The 22,178-nt window shown below is 45.2% G+C and overlaps 1 protein-coding gene and 1 non-coding gene across 2 annotated transcripts in view; both read left to right on the forward strand.

Moving 5' to 3' along the window:
• The first annotated feature begins 2,361 nt into the window (after positions 1-2,361).
• The window catches only part of GUCY1A2 (guanylate cyclase 1 soluble subunit alpha 2), a 194,957-nt gene continuing 175,140 nt past the window's right edge, over positions 2,362-22,178 (forward strand). Inside the window, 4 exon segments of the mRNA XM_068144850.1 lie at positions 2,362-2,746; positions 2,748-2,882; positions 15,681-15,742; positions 20,746-20,867. Of these exon segments, the coding sequence (XP_068000951.1) occupies positions 2,624-2,746; positions 2,748-2,882; positions 15,681-15,742; positions 20,746-20,867 (442 nt within the window). The 5' untranslated portion in view covers positions 2,362-2,623.
• On the forward strand, positions 19,956-20,027 carry TRNAG-UCC (transfer RNA glycine (anticodon UCC)). Its single transcript has one exon. It is a non-coding gene; the product is annotated as a tRNA-Gly (tRNA).

Below are 22,178 nucleotides of genomic sequence, written 5' to 3' on the forward strand. Positions count from 1 at the left end.
AGTCACTGAAGCAAAGAACTTATTTTCCTCTTTCAGGGTCATCACATTATAGGCATAAAAGTAATATGGTCATGAGGGGCATGAAAAAAAAGGAATTTTTGATGCTGCAAGGGTAACTCAAGAATACTGTCAAATACTAATGGTAAGTCGCATTGGGAAGTGCTACTTAAAACTCTGAGAGGAAACTGAAGGCTTAAAAAGTGCCAGTTTTGTCATCCTCAAACCATCTTTCCTTAGTGCTGAATAAAATGCAAATATGCCTACAAGCAAGTTGCTTACCCTACAACTGAAATACTGCACATGGAAACAGCTGACACTTGGTATTTTAGCATTTTAGACTTATAAATATGTATTTGTATTTTCAACACCAAACTGTGTGGCTCTTACCCAGTTGTCACTGTCACTGAATCAGCCAGGAAACCAGCGGAAGTTTGGTTCCCTAGAGGACTGTATGATATGGTCTACAAGAAGGAAGCAAGTTTAATGGAAACTGAAGCATGGTAACAAAGTTAACATCATAACAGAGTATCCTGGGCTAGGGATAGTATTTAGCACATTCCAGACCCCTAAATTCCTCAAAGTCAGGAAAGCAGGCATGGGCTTGTGAAGCAAGTCTCAAACAATCTGTTTAAATGAGGATTTCTTTAAAGGGAAGAAGGAAAAGGCAGGGTAACTGTCCGCTGAACTCAGGTACTGATTGATGCTGATACTCACTGGAGAAGGGCAGACAGAGGAGGACAATAGATCTGGAGGTTCATCTGAGAATGCAGGTGAAGTCATGTCTGACTTCTGTCCTAGGACTGTTGAGGACATCACCAGGACTCAAAAGAACAAAGACTTTGCATCTCAAATATGATATTTAATAAGGCAACAGAAGGCAGTATGGACCACACCAGCTTTATTACACATCCTTTCAAGGTATGGGCTTCAACCCTCCATGATATTAAAAAACTGTGGCAATACTAAAGGAGATTAATTGCTTCTCTTACTCCATATATATTTCTACAGAAAAAAAAAAACCAAACCACAACCCCCCCAAAAAACCCTGTGTGAGCCAAGACAAACAGGAGTGATGACACTGAATGCAATGCTCTGTCAAGGGCTGTTGTGCCCTAGTTAAAAGCAGCACACTCAGCCACAAACCTGTGCTCTTTCTGAAAGCAGACACTTATATGCTGCATAAGGCCATGCTCAAAACCTCCTTCATACCTGTGGGAATCTTCCCTGTATGCCCAGCGGCTTCTTGTTTAGGCTGCACTTGGGCATGTAACAGGGTAAGACTGCAAATCATATGTCGTAATACAGGGGAAAGGTAGAGTAGCACCTGTCCTTAAAATTCTTGCTTTTCTAAACTTTTGCTTGAATGTAGATAAAATGACAAGCTGTCTTCAATGATGATAGGATGAACCACTACAGCTCAGGTGACACTTCTTTGGAGCCTTTCTGCAGAGAAGGACTACGTGGGATTATTTCTATTGCCATGAAACTCCCGAGGTGCCTTTACACTGACTGAATGGGTTGGGAAGGAGACACTTTGCATTGTCTTCAAAGGTATATCATCCTGTGTCCAAGACCTTCTGTTTTGTGTCCTCCACACCCCTCCCTTCTCCTTTTGCACAGAACTGCTACAGGACAATGAGTTTAGTTTCTTCTTTTTCGGACATGACCTGCAATGTGAGCAAAAGCAGCTCTTGCATGAAATGAGAAGAACTTTTGTCTCTCCAAGCTACTGGCAGCATCGAGCCTCCCCAGCTTTTGCCGTGATTCCTTTCCTAAGCTTCAGTTTCCCGAGAGCCATTCTCAAAAGTTCGCTGGCTGTACGCGGCTAGAAGGGCACTGAGGACCGACGCCTCCAGCCGTTCTCCCGGGCCGCGGCGGCCGCAAGGAGCTGTCCAGCACCACGAGGGCCGGACGGCGAAGGCGGCGCGTACCGGGGCGGCCTCAGCGGGAGCCCCCGGTGCGCCCCCTATCCCGCTGAGCGGACACCGCCGCTCCTTGCGGGGCCGTGCGAGGATACCAGACCGTTTTCCCGCTCTCTCCTCGCCTGAGTCCAAAGCGCCGAGAGGAGAGCAGAGCGCGCTGCCCGCCTCCTCAGCAGTCGGCAGCGCTGGGGAGCCGTCGGCACGCCCCGCCGGTGCTGGCGTCCGGCAGCATCACCCTGCCGGCGCGGGGTAGCGGGGCCGGGCGGCGGCCGCGGCTAGCGGGGCTGAGCGCGACAGGCGGCGAGCGGGGCCGGGGGGAGGCGGGAGGAGGAGGAGGAGGGGGAAAAGGGCTCCAAACAACACGTGACTCCGGCGGAGCAGCGAGGGAGCCGGGGGAGGGGAGAGCGAGGGCGGGCGGCCGAGGCAGAGGAGGGCAGCAGCCGCCGCAGCCGCCGCTTTAAAGCCGTTCGGCGCGGCGCAGCGCAGCAGCTGCGCTCTCTCGGCCATACGCGGTGAAGCGTTCAACCGGGCAGCGGCGCCGGTTGCGCCGGCCCCTGCGCGGTGCTCTGCCGCCGCCTCCCGCCTAGGGGTACCCGCGGCCATGCGAGGCGGCTGCCCCCGCGGCCGCCCGGCTCGGCGCTGCCCGCCGCGGCTGCCCGCCGCCCCGCGCTGAGCCGAGCCGCCGCCGCCCCCGCGGCACCATGTCCCGCCGCAAGATCTCCTCGGAGTCCTTCAGCTCGCTGGGCTCGGACTGCCCGGAGACCAGCCCCGAGGAGGAGGGCGAGTGTCCCCTGTCCCGCCTCTGCTGGAATGGCAGCCGCAGCCCCCCCCGGCCCTGCCGACACCCCCTTCGCCGCCGCTGCCGCCGCGGCCAGCGCCGGGGCTCGCCGCGCTCCGCGCCGCCGGCGGGTCAACCTGGACTCGCTGGGCGAGAGCATCCGCCGCCTGACGGCCCCCGCGGTGAGTGTGCCGCGCACGGCCCCGGCCCCCCTGCGCCGCGCAGACCCCGGGCAGCTGCTGGCCGCTGCTCCGTAGGCTCGGGTCGGTGTCGGAAAGGAGGCGGCGGTGCCCGCGCCTTCCTGCCGGGCATCCCCGTGGGTCTCCGGAGCCCCCTGCCCTTTCGTGCTCGCACCAGCTGCGTGTCCCCAGCCCAGTAGACCCGACGAAGTAAAGATCTTCCAGCCCAGTGCTGGAAATCGAGTCGGGAGGCACAAAGACAGGCAGCTGCCTCCCGCTTTGGCTGGGTTGATCCTTTTCGCCGACTTCCTCTCTGAATTAAACCCGTAAATTCATGAAGTGCTGATCGCTACTCGGTACTAGCTACGCTTTTAAATAAAAAGCATGCCATGCACATTTCTTCCTTCACCACGGAGAAAATGTGAACTTTATATATTTAGATGGCTTTTCCATACTGAACAAGGTAAAACAAAAAGTTTCGACTTTGTGTTCAGAAATCTTTCAGCAACAGATTTCCCTGTCCCTCCCAGATGCGCCGGCATTCCTGGGAAATAAGTTTCTTCAAAGTGTACAGTGAAATCCGTGATTTAAGATTATCTGGATAGCTATGCCTGTAGTTGAGGAGCAATGAAGCCTTGCTGATGTTAAAATAGGGAGTGAATTTGGGTACAACCCATAACGTATGCTGATACCGCTTTGCCAGGCTGAAATAGTTGGAGTTACAGTTGATTCATAGAAAATAGGATTGTCTCCAGCTTTTCTGTATGACTGTGGTGTGCTCTATAGACACCTCTGTGAGCATCACTACATTTGCCTCGTAAAATTTCGGCTGCAACTGATTGCTTGTTTGGGCTCAGACATTTCAATCGGTTAAAGTATAAAACATTAACTGCAACAAGTAGCCTTAACCTGTAAAATAATGCTTATTTGCTGTTGCGGCTTTGGATCATCTTTTTGCATATTATTACCCAACCTTGGAAATTCCTTATGAGCCTCACGACCATCAGCTATCCACTTACTATGTTTTCAACATCCCCTTTGCTTTTTTTTTTGGTGTGTGTTTATTGAACTGCCTGTGTGGAAGCAGACAAGCTGTGTAGTGGGAGAAGTTAGCAGTGCATCACATAGCTAATGGTCATCCGGTTTCAGTTAAGACTTTTCTTTCTCATTGATTTCCCTCCCTCTCTGCTGGGAATCTGGTCTTGTAATACTGATATTAATAGATATTATCTCTGGTGACCTGTCTTGTTTTAGTACCAAAGGAAAAAAAAAAAAGGTAGCTATTTAATTTGATAATAATACAGCAGTATAATTAGAGCATGTGTTACTCAAAATATTTGAAGTATGGTGAAGTAGCTCAGTGCAGTATTTTTAGATAACCTTAGTATTTGTGTTTTCCCAGCTTTGACTGTTCCCTCTTGTATTGAATTGCTCTCAAAGACAATTATGGTTTCATAGCTTGGATAAATTGTTGCTTAAAATACTCACGTTCTTTGACATTAGGGAAACATTAGTAAGTCTTATAGTCACCTTTCCTTCATCCTCTCAGGTAAATTTAAGAGTGCAAAAATTTCATCCGTCCTGGTTTTGATGTCCCAAACTACAGCTTCCGTGGCTTTTTGGGGAGATAATTGTAGCAACCCTTACTAGGAAAAAGCTGTGATTTAAAAGCATTTTTATATGTGGTACATACTGCTTAAAAATTGCCTTTTTATCTTGGCATCACAACTAATGCTTCGCTCTCATCTTACGCATTTTGGCATAAATCGATGTCATTAAGTCCCAGAAGTCATGCTGTCACAATCATAGTATAAGAGAAGGGTTGAGTCCCCTGTCTTTTCATTTTTCACTCCAAGAAATCGCTGTTAAGGTGGATTGTTACTTTGGTGCCTTCCTTTCTTATTGAGAATCTGTTTGTTGGTACTGAATTAGTGTCTTCTTCCAACAAGCCCAGTTACCATATGTCTAGCGCTTTGATTAATCTTGCACAGCTACTAATATAAATCAGGAATAACTTTAATTAGAAGTAAAAAGACAAAAAAATTCCCTGCCTTTAAAATTAGTGTCAAATGGGATTCATTTCCATTACTTGTAAAAATCAAACAGCAAGTCTGAAGAGTGCACTGACTTGCATTCTTTCTGAACAAATAGCTTTAATACGTTTGCTACAGATAGAGATAGGTTTTCATTCCATGATTCTATAGATATGGGTCTCTGTTAAGTTTGTAAACACACATTTATGTAAGTCCAAATATGTGTGAGTGTGTATGCTAAGTATATTGCTTGCAATAGCTTAATATTTTCCTTTCCAACATGAATGCTGCAGCAATTTGTCCCCACCCTGGTGCTGGAGGATGCCACAGGTTCCTTATCTTTATAGTTAGACTTAATTTTGTGCTTTACTTTGACGATGGCTAGGATTGAAATACTGAGTAAAATATTTTTCTCTGTGTGTGTTTTCACTGGGGAAAAAAATTCTGTGTGTGTTTGATACTGCTGTGGCATGCAGAGAGAGATCTCTGGGATGATCTTTCAGTGTGGCAGTAGAAGGGGCTATCCAGAGCTGGTCTGGGGATGTGAAAACCCTCAAACTGAGCAGGAAAGAGCATCTGAAGGTGGAAGGAGATGAACAAGAGCTCTGTCTGTGGGGCAGAGCAGCAAGAACGCTGTACAAGTAGGCTAGGTCTGATGGGTTGTAGTATAAAAATGTGTATGAAAATGATAACATCTGCTGTGCAATTAATGAGTTAGTACCTCTGTGACAACCATCAATGGAGTTTCTGTAGAGTGAAATGCAGTAATGCAATATTTGATATATTTTATCTAAAACGCAGTGAAAATAAGGTGCTGCATTTTGTATTGCTTTCCATCGAGTTTCAGCTCAAATCTTAGCTGAATGTGACCTTGCACAAATACTACTTTTTGTGGAACTGTGGGGAAAAAAAAAAAGGTGAACCTTGCTGTATTGCAACATTTAATCCACCCTCTCCTGTTTGCTCCTGGAGAACAGTTTTTAGCACTTCCCAGCACTTATGATTTCCCAACTTTTCTCTTAAATACATTCTTTAGAGATTTTTTCCTGTGCACTAGAGAGTGCAGGGGTCTGATCATCAATCACCACAGGGGCATTTTTATCTTTCTGTGGGTTTGTAGATGTTTCCTGACATACCTGGATGGTTGAAGGATAGACACTGTTCATCTGGAACTTGCTTACCCCAAACCCTCTCTTCTCTAACAGCTAGAACTAGAAGGATGAAGGAGCTCATCTCCCACCAAAACAGCTGCATATTTAGGGGAAAAGTGTGTGGTAATGAGGAAGAAGAGTAAACCTCTGTATGTACCCTACTGTTGGCATTGACGAGTATGGAGTGCTGGGGAAGGTCAGGAATGCAGCATTCATTGGTCAGGGAGGCAGAGCAGCAGGGCAGCAACAATTTAAGAGAGGCAGCGCTTTGTCACACTCGCACTCTGACAGGCTAAGCATACATATGCTGAATGTCACATTGAATTGGTGCTCTGTTGCCCCCAGAGTTTTGCTGAGAAACAGGGGCACTGACAGCAGGAAGGTTGACTGGGCACAGCTGGGCACCAACAGCCCAAAGAGATGGGGGAACTGTGCCCAGGCTGGGGCTGCACTCAGCACCTGAGTGTGAAGATGATGGTTTGTGGAACCAAACTTAGCTGGTCGTTGTAGTAAACTCCAGGCATTGCCCACACTCAGTTCTTGTGAGTCCTTTAGCTCGCAAGATCATGGCCAAGAGTGCTCCATGACTATCACCCCATCCCCGGTTCTGCCCTCTCACAACCTTCACCCCTGTGATGTCCTTACAAAGCTGAGCCTGAAATTGTGTAGGCAGCTCCTGTTCACTCTAATATATTGCTTAGCAATTTTCCTGACTTGGCAAAGATGTCCCTTTTGTTCTTCTGCTGAACTGCCATCAGAGGAGCTTTAGTTACCTACTCTCTCAGAGAAATTTGGAGTTGGATCCAGTTGCTGTCAAAACTAGTAGGCAACTCTCTCACTGAGCCGACTTTAGGGTTTTAGAGATAAATAATGAAAAGCTGGGAACCCAGTAGGGACATTGATTTATGACTTTTAGGAAATCAACTGCAATAATTATATGTACATCACAAGCAAATTCAACAATATATTTGCCTTGTGATTCCAGCTTTCTTGTAGTGTTCCATTTTAAAGGGTGAATTTTATGCTCACAGTGACATAAATTCTGATTAATTATAACTAGGGGTGATGGTACTATTTGCTATTCATTATTAACATAGATAATTTTTTCCCCTGCCCTTAAGAGCTCTGCTGTATGGGCCACAGTTGTATTCTGTAGAAACGTGATTTAGTAACTTACTGAATTCCAGTTCCTTGCAGCAGGTTTTGCATTTGCTCCAGTTCTATCTTGACTTGTATCCAATGCCAGGCTGCAAATAGAAGCAAAATCAGGGAAACAAAGAAAAACTGTCGTTGATTTGAAAAGTGAAAATGCTTTGCTCCCATTTGAGGGGCATGGGCTACCCTCAAGGAGCTGTGAGTGGCCAAGCATGCATTCAGAGGAGGTTGTGTACCCCCCAAGTGCTGTACTGATCTTTCTGGAATTACAGCACGACGCAGCACTAAACCGACTTCCATTTCCGTTTCATTTTGTTTTCTGAATGGCCTATGTAATGTATCTCTTGAACTATAAACATTGTTAAGTGAAAAACACTCCTGCTGTACTTCTGTCTTCATTCAGAATTATTCCTGCTATTCTTTAAAGGCCCAGTTGAAGACACGTTAAAAGCAAGGACGTTTTTTTCCCCCGATTAATTTTGGAAGCCGCAACAGGCTGCTGCTAAATGGTCTGAATTTAAGAATTGTCTATGAATACAGCCTGTTTCCTGACAATAACAGAAAAGTGAACCTAAAGGTAGTTGTTTAGGTTAGTGTGTAGGCTATTACTTTATGTCGCAGAACTGCTCTGACTTCAAATTGCTTAATTGCAAGTGAATCCTCCAGTGAGCGGAGGTGGGGTTTTGATGGAGAAGTTGCAATATAGCAGCTCAAATTGAACCTCTACATCATAAACCTCTGCAACTTCCACTCAAGGAATAGCTGCTCTTTTCAGTAGCAATAACTAGTTGTTACTGCTAGAGTTAACAAACTGATTTTTACCTGAGATTTTGGAAAATAACTTTTGCACAAGTATTCTGAGCTCCTTATGACTCACGTTAACCCATCAGGAATATCTAAGCTCTGCTGCTGCTACAGGAATAACTTCTCTCTTTCTCAATGAAGTAAGGCAATGCCAAATGTTGACCGTATCAGCAGTCTGATGAGCTTATTCACTTAATAGCTGTGGCTGCATGAGCTTTATGTGAGTGGTATCCTTCTCAGGAATGAGGGTGTGAAGCTAAAAGAGCATGAAAATGGTGAAGACAGGCACATCTCATGAGAAAGGCTTTAATTTCTAATTCCATCAGGCAAACAGGATGAGGTTTTTCTAAAGGATGATACTTTTGCCCAATATCTTTCAGCTTAGCAGAAAGAAAAGCCATTAGTACACAAGGGCAAAGGAGCAGTCCATAGCCAGTCAATCTGCTATTTCATGGCATGGAGCAGAGCTGTGGTGCCTTAAACACAAACATCCTGGAAAACGTTGCCAGTATGAGCATCGTGGTGGGTTTTATTTGTTTGTCTTGTTCAGTAAACAACATCTCATTGCAAGGGAACTTCACCCTCAGCAAATAAAATATTTAAAAAAATCAGTTTAGCTTCACTGGAGAGCCTGAAGCATTGTATTGACCTATTATTTTTAGGGTGAGTTTGAATGTTTGACATCTAGTGCTTAGACTGATCATGGTAATAGTTGCTTGCTTTATGTTTTCATAGTTCCAGGCTGAAATCTTGACTTCTCTACAGTGCCTGGAAAAAAAAAATGTGTCCTGTAAAAATTCATACATTGCAGGCATATTTGCTGCCTGGAAGCAGAGAGTGCGTTCCCACTGGGGATCAGTTCTGCCCACAGGCAGATCTCAGCTGCTGGCTGACAAACCAGAGTGTGGCAGCACCGATGTTAATCCTACAAAATTGATCTCAGTTATTTTACACTGCCTGTCTCCTGGCCCAAGTGTCCAGGTGTAAATAAGGAGAAAGACTTTGGGAAGTAAAAGGGAACATGATGATCATCAGTATATGCCCCTAAACAGCAGCGTGCAGTCAGGACTTCACCAGAATGGAAGTGAATGTCCTTTATTTGCAATTGCTTGAGCAGAGACAATTGGCACTTCACAACAGTCCAGTGTACTTTGTACTGACAACGTTAACCTAGGGGAAAACCCTCTCTTTCTTTCTACTTCTTGTGCTAGTGCTAAAGGCTGCTATAAAACACTTAAAGAAATAATTTCATCTCGTACCCAAATTCCTTCTAGATGTGTCTGCTTGTAAGCTCTCAAGCCAGGTTTCAAAATGAAGACATAATAATAACAACAAAAAACCTATGGTTTCTTTATGGGTCTCAGAGGGATAAACATCTTTGTTGCTCTGCATATGAAATTACATCTAGTTATACTGAGGAAATTGGGTTTGTTATATCCCAGCAGAAGCAGTTCTTTGTGAAGGACTGATATGTGAAGCCTTTCATTTCCTATTTGCTAGAGTAGCACTGATGATTTTGTGTAGTAGATGTGGGTTGTATTAAACAGTGAACAGGTAGCATTAGCAGTAGATCATCTGTTCTCACCTACTGGATACACTCTTTCTGCAGCACAGAACAGATCTTCTATCCCTAATCTTTGAGGTCTTTTCCAACCTTATTGATTCTATGATTCCCATCCAGGCATGGCTGAAATTCCAAGATGAACAAAGTGATTCCAGCCAGTATTATAATGGATAGCACTCTGAGATATTTATCCTTCACTGTCAAGGAATTAGACTAGAGCATCTAATAGGCAATTTCCATCTGTAATGTCTGTGATTCTTCTAGTTGAAAGGTAGCTGGAGATGTGGGAGTTATAATATCTAATTATTATTTAGGTCTGCTTTATTTCTTCAGTGTTAGCCTTGTTATTGCCATGAAATAATACTGGGTAAAATTCTTTGTCTCAATGCTACTTATTAGATTAAGGTATTTTCTTTAATGTGCACCAGTATTTCTGTCTGAAGAGTGCTCCAGTCTGCATGAACTGAGGATCACAGTAGTCTCAGGTTTAGGTGATGGGTGGTTCTGAGCTCAGGTGTTGTGCCCTCGCTCAGTCTAGTCTGGATTATTGTGAGCTGTTACAGGGCAGCTTGTTTTGCCTCCAGCTGTCAGCAATTCTACTTAGTCTTCTCCTGGGCATTCTTCCTCTCTTGATACCAAATGTGGTGCTAGTCATGGAGGCCTGCAAGCAGTTGCTGCTTATTCAAATCACAGACTTCTGGACTCAGGAAGCTGATTTTCATGAAGTGAAAAAATAATACATTTTTAGCTCATACAGTTGCAGGGAAGAAAGTGCACCCTAAAGGTTTAGAATCAAAGGCACTATTAAACTGCCAAAGATGGTTTAAGAAATAATTCAACTAATTGCTTATATTGAGGCTCTGCTTTGCCATCTCTGATTTCTGTTTGTGCCTTTTCATTCCATTCTTCAGCTATTGGGAAGGGGACAGGGGTATATCCTGACTGTGCAGGACCCGCTAGGGAACTTTGCTCTTTTCTGAATCATCAGAGAATTCTTGGATGCCAGAGGAGCCTTCCTCTGGTTTTCAGTTTTGCTTTTCTTTGGTAGCAATTAATTATAGAATAGAATAGAATAAACCAGGTTGGAAGAGACCTTCAAGATCATCGCGTCCAACCTATCACCCAACACCACCTAATCAACTAACCCATGTAACCAAGCACCCTGTCAAGTCAAGCACCCTGTCAAGGTATGTTACAGAACTGCTGTAACTTCAAATTGCTTGGTTGCCACACTTTGGCATTTGGGCATCTTGATAAATGTTTGTCTTTAGCTGTAGCCTCGATTCTTTGTTTACAGCCTCTTCAACATCAGTATTGTGGAAGGATGGGAAAAGAGCAGTTTTCCACACTTCTTTCATGATCATGGAGTAAATATTTTAAAAATCCCAAACCAAGCAGGACATGAAAATTATTATTTTGCCATTTATTTCCTTGTAGGTGGGCCAGGTGCACACCTACTCGTGTGCTGAGAGATCTGTAGTCACCTGCGCACAGAGACTTGACTAAAATTGGTTCTGAAATATGGAAAAAAAAAAAAAAAAAAAAGAAAATGTTTTTCATCAATGAATGATCACCAGCAGTGAAAACAGCAATTAAAATCTTACACATCTGCTGAGTTAGTGATTGAACACTACAAATTTGAAGCACGTAAAACTTTCCGCATCAAAATGCTGATTTTCCTGAGGTCTGTGGTAGCTTGCCTCTCCAGGATGCAGAAGTGTTGGATTCATGTAGCAAGGACTAACGGCTCCTAGGGCACGAGAGTCTGGGGGAGCTCCCTGACCTGATGGACTTCTTGAAGAAAATTTGGTTTCTAGACTGTTAGGCTTTTCAGTGCTTCAATTTTCATGTCTAAAATTTTAAGCACGCAAGTTTTTGAAAGTGTGATTGCTGAAGTGCTCCTGAAGCTCAGCTACGAGCCACTTAGCTACAAGCCACTTAGCTTTTCAGAGAATCATGGAATCAATAAGGTTGGAAAAGACCTCAAAGATCATCAAGTCCAACCTGTCACCCAAGACCTCATGACTGCTAGACCATGGCACCAAGTGCCATGTCCAGTCCCCTCTTGAACACCTCCAGGGACGGTGACTCCACCACCTCCCTGGGCATAACTCTAATGACTCTTGCTGTGAAGAACTTTCTCCTCACCTCCAGCCTAAACTTCCCCTGGCACAGCTTGAGACTGTGTCCTCTTGTTCTGGCGCTGGTTGCCTGGGAGAAGAGACCAAACCCCTCCTGGCTACAACCACCCTTCAGGTAGTTGTAGAAGGCAATAAGGTCTCCCCTGAGCCTCCTCTTCTCCAGGCTAAACAACCCCAGCTCCCTCAGCCTTTCCTCGTAGGGCTTGTGCTCGAGGCCTCTCACCAGCCTCATTGCCCTTCTCTGGACATGTTCAAGAGTCTCAATGTCCTTCTTAAATTGGGGGCCCCAGAACTGGACACAGTTTTACTAGAAAAAAGTCTCTGAAGCCTTGTTAGGGTTAAGGAGAAACTGTATCTGACTCCTTTTTTGCATTGGCCTTCCCTGTTCAATCCCTGTTCCATACAGTCCCTTCCTTCACTAATTCTACCTGGCTATCTTGAGATGCAAAGGGAATGGGGTAGAGGATTGAAACTGCATTTATGTTTGGGGCACTATATGTACAGTTTTGTAATGTCAGGGTGGGGTTTGTCTATCCTCAAAAATTTTAAGGATGTCTGTGTCTAAAGTGATCACTCAATGTCTAAAGTGATCACTCAACATCTTTTCTAGACAAAAGAAGGAAATGGGTATTGCTGAAGACTCAGTCCTCAGGCATGTATTAGATGTCAGCATAGAATGAAATGAATGATTCTGGGTTTCTACAGTTGGGTAGATGAGTTCTACTCCTTATCTGAAGGTGCTGCAAATGAAAGACCTCTTAGAGGCAAAAGAAAATGACTTTGAAACAGGCTGAACTCTCTGTCCTCTGAGAACATTGGAAAGCTTAGATTTGATTGCCCCAGGAAAGACATTTATAACAAGGGATGCAATTAAAGTGGAAGTCCTCTTTCCTTTGTCTCCAGAACTGGAGGCAATGAAGTTAAAAGAAGGGACAATTAAACTCAAAAAATGGAAAAATATGTATACAATGTTTGAAGTGGAATCCTTTGTCCAAGGAAGTGGAGTTAAAAAAAATCTGGAATACTTCAAGTTAATTTAGATGAATATCTTCATAAAGATTTTATCCAGGTAGTCAAAAAAGTGCTTTTAAAGAACTGTTACTCTAACCTCAGGTCTTGGTCTAGTTTTGCACTACTGGAGAGCAGGGTGAGATCTATCAAGAATGGCAGATTTCTCCACAAGTGCATCTTGCAAACTGCAATGGCTGATGGAGCCACAAAGCTGTCATGGCAGTGCTGCCGTGGTTTGGATTGCGGCCTGCTGGTGTGCAGCAGCAGTGTGCTCTGGTTATGGCACTGAGGTGCTAGGTGGAAGAGCTGCAGTAGTGATAGTGAACAGACTATGAATCAAGGAGGATTCACAGGTCTTTCCAGAGGCCTTGCAGAGACAAGAATTTGAACTCCATCTGGAAAGTAAGGAGAGAAACACAGGGATAACACTGGAGGGTCAAGAGTGGAAACTCCTGAGGTGGAGGAGGCTGTAGGTTTGTTACTTCTGACAACACAACTAAGGCCACTTGTGGTTCAGAAGTTACAGGTCAGGTACAGTGCCTGAGAGGAGGTGGGAGACATGACCTCCTTTGGGATAAAGCTTCAAGAAAAGGAGGGTGATATTAGAAACACTCCTGAGGAGACAGAAACACTCATCTGCCAGCTTGCCTTGCTGCCTGTGAAGGTTTGCCAAGCAAGCAGCTTTAACTGTCACCACTACTGTTCATCCATGTGGGCACCAACGATACAGTCAGAGGAAACCTTGAGTCTATCAGTGACTACACGGCTTTGAGTACAAGAGCAATGGATATGGTTGCCTAGCTGATGCTTCTGGCAAGGGGGAAAGGCTCTAGTTGGAGCAGACACCTCTAGTAAGGCAGCCCCTGGATGTGTGGCTGGCAGGGCATTTGGCTTCATGAGCTTGGGGCACTCTGACAAAATGAGGTAAGGGTGTCTTTGCCAGCATAGTGCAAAACCTTGTGAGGAGATCTTTATGCTTGTTGGGGAATGAGTTTCAACCTGTAAAGAGAAGGGAGACCATTGACATATCAGGGGAACAATAAGATGGAAAAAAACTTATGCACATCTCATGAAAGCAGTGTGACTGGGAACTCACCTTAAGTGCCTGTGCTGAAGTGTAGGCAGCATGGGGAGCAAACAGGTGGCATTAAAATTTCCCATGCTGCTGCTGAGCTTGGACTTCCTGTGGGACTGCACACATCTTTGTGTGGAGTGACTCTCAGTATGGGAGTGCTGCAGGAGGTGGACACAAACTTTTCAGGAAGGATAAGCTGGGAAATTGAGGAGCAGGGACGACACTCCATGCAAAGAGGTGGCAGTAGTGCATGCCTTTGGACAGGGCAAGCTGGCCCAGAGCATGTGGGTCAGGAGCAGAGGACAGATGAGCAGAGGTAGTGTGGTGGCAGGTCTGCTACACACTGGATGCTCAAGAAGGAAGAACAGAGGAAGCCTTTAGACAGCTGGATAAAGCCTCAAAATAGCAGGCTTTGGTGCTCAAGAGGAACTTTAGTCAACTCAGAATCCACTAGAAGGGCAATAGGTCTGAGCACAAGTAAAACAGGAGATTTTTGTAGTGTGCTGAAGACAATTCCTTAATACAGGTGATCAGTGAGCTGTCAAAGCAGGGATACTGTGCTGGTACTAATGCTCCAGATAAGTGGTTGAAGGTATAAGGGCTCAGGACAGCCTGGGCTACAGTGATTGTCAGATGCTGGAGTTCAAAAAATTAGAGAAGCGGGAAAGTGGAAAAAAAAAAGAAAGATGTGGAATCACAATCTCATACTTCAGGAGGGCAGACTTTGTCTCCTTCATAGATATTCTTGACAACATCCAATGGGCAACAAGCCTGTAGGGTAAGCTGGCTCATTGTCATGGATGCTTTCACACCTTTGTCAAAGCACAAGAATAACTCATTTGCTCAAAGGCAGTAACACCATCATATGTCTACAGAAGTTGGAAGTGGGGTTAGGATGCCCTGGAGGACTGTTGAGACATTACTTAAGCATGCAGGGATGAAGGTTGGAAAACTCCCCTCTTAGGGCAATCAGGAGAGGTGCTTGATGACTAAGAAAAAGACAAACATCCCACCCAGTGTCAAAAAGAACAAGGAGGGTCCAGGAAACTACAGACCAATCTGTACTTGGGCTAACAGCAAAGTGAGTCCGTCCTTAGGCACATCCAATCTTGTAAGCAGCATTGTCATAGAATCACAGGGTCAATAAGGTTGGAAAAGACCTCAGAGATCATCAAGTCCAACCTGTCACCCAGCACCTCATGACTACTAGACTATGGCACCAAATGCCATGTCCAGTCCCCTTTTGAACACCGCCAGGGATGGCGACTCCACCACCTCCCTGGGCCGCACATTCCAATGGCAAATCACTCTTTCTGTGAAGAACTTTCTCCTCACCTTGAGCCTAAAACTCCCCTGGCACAGCTTGGGACTGTGTCCTCTTGTTCTGGTGCTGGTTGCCTGGAAGAAGAGACCAACTCCCTCCTGGCTCCATCCTCCCTTCAGGGAGTTATAGACAGCAATAAGGTCTCCCCTAAGCCTCCTCTTCTCCAGGCCAAACAATCCCAGCTCCCTCCGCCTCTCCTCACAGGGCTTGTGCTTGAGGCCTCTCCATCCTTGTTGCCCTTCTCTGGACATGTTCAAGAGTCTCAATGTCCTTAAATTGAGAGGCCCAGAACTGGACCCAGTACTCAAGGTGTGGCCTAACCAGTGCTGAGTATGTCACATCGTAAGATGCCTTCCTATTTCAATGGCAAAGTAACTTACAAGAAATGAATAATACTTCATATCCATCGCTGTGATGAGCATCAGGCAGGGAGAAGAGGAGGAGGAGGAAACTGGAGAAAAATTACATGTTAGCAGATCTGTTAATCAAACTGTCCTGTGCTTCCCTGATCTTACAATTTTTTTTAAAATTATTCTTCCATAGCCTCAGACCATTCAGCAAACTCTTCAAAGGACGCTGCAGTATTTCGAGCATCAAGTTATCGGGTAAGTGTTAAAGTGAGGTAGGGAAAGGTGCATGGTAATGTTTTGCTCAAGTCATAGCCTTGCATGACAAGCTTTGCTTTTTTTTTTTTGTTTTGTTTTTTTCTCAAATGCTTGGAGATGCTCTGGAGTAAGTAAGCATGTTGTGGACATTAATGATAAACTACTGTTCAGTCTTGCTTCCATGACATCCCATCAGAGCATGGCTCAAGAAGTGGAGGTCTGAACCTTTCAAATTTTAGAATAGAGTAGGATAGAGTAGGATAGGATAGGGTAGAATAGAATAGAATAGAATAGAATAGAATAGAATAGAATAGAATAGAATAGAATAGACCAGACCAGGTTGGAAAAGACCTTCAAGATCATTGAGTCCAACCTGTCATCCAACACCATCTAATCACCTAAATCAGGGCACCAAGCACCCCATCCAGTCTCTTCCTAAACACCTCCAGTGATGGTGAGTCCACCACCTCCCTGGGCAGCTCATTCCAATGGCCAATCACTCTTTCTGTGAAGAACATCTTCCTAACATCCAGCCTAAACCTCCCCTGGTGCAGCTTGAGACTGTGTCCTCTTGTTCTGGTGTTGGTTGTCTGGGAGAAGAGACCAACTCACACCTGGCTACAAGCTCCCTTCAGTTGTAGAGAGCAATAAGGTCTCCCCCGAGCTTCCTCTTCTCCAGGCTAAACAATCCCAGCTCCCTCAGCCTCTCCTCATAGGGCTTGTGCTCAAGGCCTCTCACCAGTTTTGTTGCCCTTCTCTGGATGTGTTCAAGTGTCTCAGTATCCTTCTTTAAATTGAGGGGCCCAAAACTGGACACAGTTACTCAAGGTGTGGCCTAACCAGTGCTGAGTACAGGGGCAGAATGACTTCCCTGCTCCTGCTGGCCACACTATTCCTGATCCAGGCCAGGATGCCATTGGCCTTCTTGGCCGCCTGGGCACACTGCAGGCTCATGTTCAGCCTACTATCAGCCAGCACGCCCAGGGTCCCTTTCTGCCTGGGTGCTCTCCATCCACTCTGACCCCAGCCTGTAGCACTGCATCAGTCCTTGTTGCATGCATACACAGTTATATACCTCCAGGATTTTGCACAAGCAGGGCTGCAAGCCACCTCCTAGGAGTTCCTTGGGGAAATGAGTACATGAGTGACGAATGAAAAGCAAGTAACAGCAGCTGTCATTATGAAAACGCAAGGTGTTCTTCTGTTGATGAAAATAATCTCTTTTCAACCTTTCCCTTATCTGCACAAGTATTTCCCTTAATCATGCAAGTATTTTGCTGTCACAGATAAGTTCCTTTTCCTATCACAGAACACAATGGCTGCATGACTGTAGCCATTAAATGTTTGTGCTACATGACAAATGAAGAATGCTGTCCTGTGAATTTAATTACCCAGATGGAAGAGCTTTTTTTCCCCCCCCCCCCCCTTAATTTATTTTTTTCCTAAGCTGCATTGAGGGTGTTTTTTAGAATTTATGACATAGTTTCAAACCTTAGTGCACTGGAGGGAATTGTCCTTCCTGATTGCTCAACGTTTGGTTAAAATTCGCCGGCAGCCTTAGCTTGGTGGGTGATACCTGCAACCTGAACAGTCTGGCTTGCACCTGAGGGCAGCTTGGGAGCCAGTCTCAGCAGGTAGTTGTGATGTCTGCTGTGAGGCAAGCCATGGGAAATGCCTTCTGGCTGCAAAGTTTTTCATTTACTGAAAAAAAAACTGTTTGAAGTCTCACATTAGGAGACTTGAGAAGATGATACAGTGCCTTGAGGAGAATGTGTGCAGTAACAGTGCAGCTTTTTATTTATGGCCACATGTGGCTTAGATGTGCTTTTTTAATGGACAAAGTTTAAATCAGGACCCTGAAAAGCTGTAATTCCTGTGAATTAATGGTAACACTGACTCAGTTTATTGAGCATCAGTATGAGTTGGTTGAAGTAACATCTGTCTCTATCAGGTGTCCAATATTTGTCCTACCCCATGATCTTTACTGTTGATACACACAGTGGTGGATTGACCTTGGCCAGCTTTCAGACCCCTACACAGCTGTTCTGCTCTCTCTCTCCTCCTCAACAGGACAGGGAGAGAAAATAAGGTGACAGGAGCTTGTGGGATGAGACACTCATGACTCCTCTACCTTCTCCTGCCCCAAGTGGCACAGAAGGATGGAGATGGGGTTTGTGGCTAGTCCACAACAAATACTCTCTGCTGCCCTAACCTCTTCATACTGTTCTCCCGCTCTGGCACAGGCTTTCCACAGGCTGCAGCTTCTTTCAGTGCACATCTGCCATCTCCACTGTAGGGGCTCTCCACAGACAGCAGGTGTTTCTCTGCTAAACCATGGTCCTCTATGGGCTGCAGGAGGACAGCCTGCTTCACCATGGTCTTCTCCAAGGGTTACAGGGGAATCTCTGCCCCACTGTTTGCAGGGCTGTTTCTCTCAGTTATTTTCATCACTCCTCACCCCTCTATGAGATGCTTTACCTTTTTCTAAATTCATTTTCCCAGAGGCACCACCCACTTGGCTACTGGGCACAGCTATGCCCTGCAGTGGGGCTGTTGGAGTGAGCTGGAACTGGTTGTGTCTGGCATGGGGCAGCCTTGGCCTCTCCTCACAATGCCCCCAGCAGCCCGCTCCATGAGCAGCTGTGTGCTGATACCCATATAACATAAATGTTCATCAAATCTCCCATCTTAGTCAAGAGAGTTTGGAAAAAACCTTTAAGATCATCAAATCCAGTTGTAAACCTAGTGCTGCCAAGACCACCACTAAACCATGTCCTTAAGCACCGTGTCTACGCCTCTATAAATATCTTCAGGGATGGTGACTCAGCCGCTTCCCTGTGCAGCCTGTTTCAGTGCTTTACAAAAACTGAATGCAGTATTTAAAGTGTGGCCTTCCCAGTGCTGAGTATGGGAGCACAATCACTTCCCTACTCCTGCTGGTCACACTATTCCTGATACAGGCCAGGATGCTGTTGGCCTTCTTGGCCACCTGGGCACACTGCTGGCTCATATTCAGCTGGTTTTCAACCAACACTGACAGGTCCTTTTCCACCAGGCAGCTTTCCAGCCACCGTATGAGCTCCCTCTTCCCAATATACTTCACTCCATCAGTTTCCCTGTTGGGGGAGGTAACCTGATCATAGAATCAGGGTTGGAAGGGACCTTCCAGAGGTGTGCAGCTGTGAATCCTTTAATTTCCTTTTTCACAGGTGATGGCCACCCAGGTGCGAGATTTTGCAGACATTGACCAAATGAAAAGTCCAATCCTTAAAACTGCTATTTGTGATTTATGAAGTACAAACAAAGTGTGACAGCATAACAAAACCATTAATGAAATACTCATTAGAAAAGCTTTTCTCTTTGCCTTGAGCTGAATTAGTTGTGTATTTTGCCAAATGCATTATCACTTTGCTGCAATATTTTCTCCCTTCTTATTATTCTCTCTTCTATGCTCATTATCACCCTTGTAAAGCTTTGTTTTATACATAGTTTCATCTTCTGTTCTGTTTCTGTTGGATTAAGGAATAAAAAGCCCAGCAGAACTAAATTAAAATAATTCAGATGGTTGCCACTTTCTTGCTGCTCAGACAGTAGCTCTGTGCCTTTCATCTGTGGTGGGATTCTTTTTCATTTTTTCTTCAACATGCTATACCGCAAACTTTATTCATAATAGCATACTGAGTGGCAGCTTGACATCTTTTTTACTGCTGAGATCTTTTCAGAAGATAATCCATAGAGAAAGTTGTGGTTTATACCTGTACTGCTAACAGAATAGAATAGAATAGGATAGGATAGAATAAAATAGAATTAACCAGGTTTGAAAAGACCTTTGAGATCATCGAGTCCAACCTATCATCCAACACCATCTAATCAACTAAACCATGGCACCAAGTGCCCCATCCAGTGTTCTCTTAAACACCTCCAATGATGGTGACTCCACCACCTCCCTGGGCAGCCCATTCCAAAGGCCAATCACTCTTTCTGTGAAGAACTTCTTCCTAACATTCAGCCTAAACCTCCCCGGCACAGCTTGAGACTGTGTCCTCTTGTTCTGGTGCTGGTTGCCTGGGAGAAGAGAGCAGCTGCCAACTGGCTACAACCTCCCTTCAGGTGTAGAGAGCAATGAGGTCTTCCCTGAACCTCCTTTTCTCCAGGCTAAGCAGCCCCAGCTCCCTCAGCCTTTCCTCATAGGGTGTGTGCTCCAGTTCATGGAGCGTTGGTGGTATAGTGGTGAGCATAGCTGCCTTCCAAGCAGTTGACCCGGGTTCGATTCCCGGCCAACGCAGGTGGAGTTTTTGTGGTGCTGCAGAGTGCCGCTGGCAGCCAGGAATCATTGCTGGGCCCCATCCTCTTCAATACCTTGCTTGGTGCCATCAGTTATTTGATTAGATGGTGTTGGATGCAATGATCTTGAAGGTCTATTCTATTCTAGCCTAGCCTAGCCTATCCTATCCTATCCTATCCTATCCTATCCTATCCTATCCTATCCTATCCTATTTATTCCACTCCCCAGCTTTGTTGCCCTTCTCTGGACGCATTCCAGCCACTCAACATCTTTCCTAAACTGAGGGGCCCAGAACTGGACAGTGTAGATTTATTATTCGTATTAAGTACTCAGCACTGCTTCACAAACACATTGCTTGGAGTTTACAGCACAGCTTTGTTATAGACAGCACCCCAGTTGGGATGACAGATATGTGTGGTAGCCTTTCCTCATGCCTTAGCCCTTTTGTACTGTTTTTTTCCTTACGTCTTCGTTCTCATCAGAGGTAATACTCCAGATTCTAATATAGTACTTGAGATAATTGGCTAATAATGCTGTGTCATCTGTGTGTGATAATCCACTAACAGAAAGAGGGTGATGGAGGGGAGAAGACAGAGGAAATAAGGAACACTAAGACATCCTTTACTATCACTTGTGAAAGACATTTATTGACCTTGCATTTATAAGGAGATGCTATAATTTTTTTACCTTTTTTTGTTTGTTTTACCTTTAACTGTAGTTACAGGGATGCAGAGAAGAACTTTCACAATATATCAAACAGATGCTCCTATACAGACTGCTCTGGCAATGAAGAAACTGAGGATGTCTCAGGAATTCTCCAGTGTACAGCTAATGTACTTGGTATGTATTTTTTCAAGGGAATTTGTTTATTTTGATCAGAAGGAAAGTTTACTGAACATCCTAATACCAACAATGAGCCAGGGAAGCTTTAGTCCCAATAAAGGAAATTTTTGAGCTAGGCAGCTACATGTCAGTGCACTATTACTACATTTGGCAGTCTTAGAATAGAATTAGGATAGAATAGAATTAACCAGTTGGAAAAGACCTTCAAGATCATTGAGTCCAACCTATCACCCAACACCATCTAATCAACTAAACCATGGCACCAAGCACCCCATCCAGTCTCTTCCTAAACACCTCCAGGCGGTGACTCCACCACCTCCCTGGGCAGCACATTCCAATGGCAAATCACTCTTTCTGTGAAGAACTTCCTAACATCTAGCCTAAACCTCCCCTGTTGCAGCTTGAGACTGTGTCCTCTTGTTCTGGTGCTGGTTGCCTGGGAGAAGAGACCAACTCACACCTGGCTCCAATCTCCCTTCAGGTAGTTGTAGAGAGCGATAAGGTCTCCCCTGAGCCTCCTCTTCTCCAGGCTAAACAATCCCAGCTCCCTCAGCCTCTCCTCGTAGGTCTTGTGCTTGAGGCCTCTCCATCCTCGCTGCCCTTTTCTGGACATAGTATCATAGTATCGTAGTATCAGTTCAAGACATGTTCAAGAGTCTCAATATCCTTCTTAAATTGAGGGGCCCAGAACTGAACACAGTACTGAAGGTGTGGCCTCACCAGTGCTGAGTACAGGGACAGAATGACTTCCCTGCTCCTGCTGGCCACACTATTCTTGATGCAGGCCAGGGCATCATTGGCCTTCTTGGCCACCTGGACACACTGCTGGCTCATATTCGGTCAGCTGTCAATCAGTACCCCCAGGTCCCTCTCTGTTTGGCAGCTCTCCAGCCACTCCGACCCCAGCCTGTAGCACTGCATGGGATTGTTGTGGCCAAAATGCAGCACCCAGCACTTGGACTTGTTGAAGGGCAGATCAGACTGTTGGGATCGTAGGATAGGGATAATGTCCAGACATTTCTTTCTTGGAAAATTACTAAAGTGGACTTTGTTGAAAATAAGTTTGCAAAGAAAATAAGTTTGCAAAGCTCACCTTTGAAAGAATGAGTTCATAGCTAAAAAAATAAATCAATATGAGCAAAACACAGGTGATTTATGAGCTTTACTTCTTTCCTTCTGTTTATCTGGGACAAGAACATAAGGGAAAGAACAGTAAACCCAGCTTCTTCATTTTAATTCTAGCTCCTATCACAACAGGTAAATAATCAGTGGAGGCTATGTAATTAATTCTCACATACATAATTATTT

The sequence above is a fragment of the Melanerpes formicivorus genome, unplaced genomic scaffold, assembly GCF_026170545.1.
Source record: "Melanerpes formicivorus ecotype bairdi unplaced genomic scaffold, bMelFor1.0.p_v2 SCAF_1, whole genome shotgun sequence".
NCBI classification, from domain to species: Eukaryota; Metazoa; Chordata; class Aves; order Piciformes; family Picidae; genus Melanerpes; species Melanerpes formicivorus.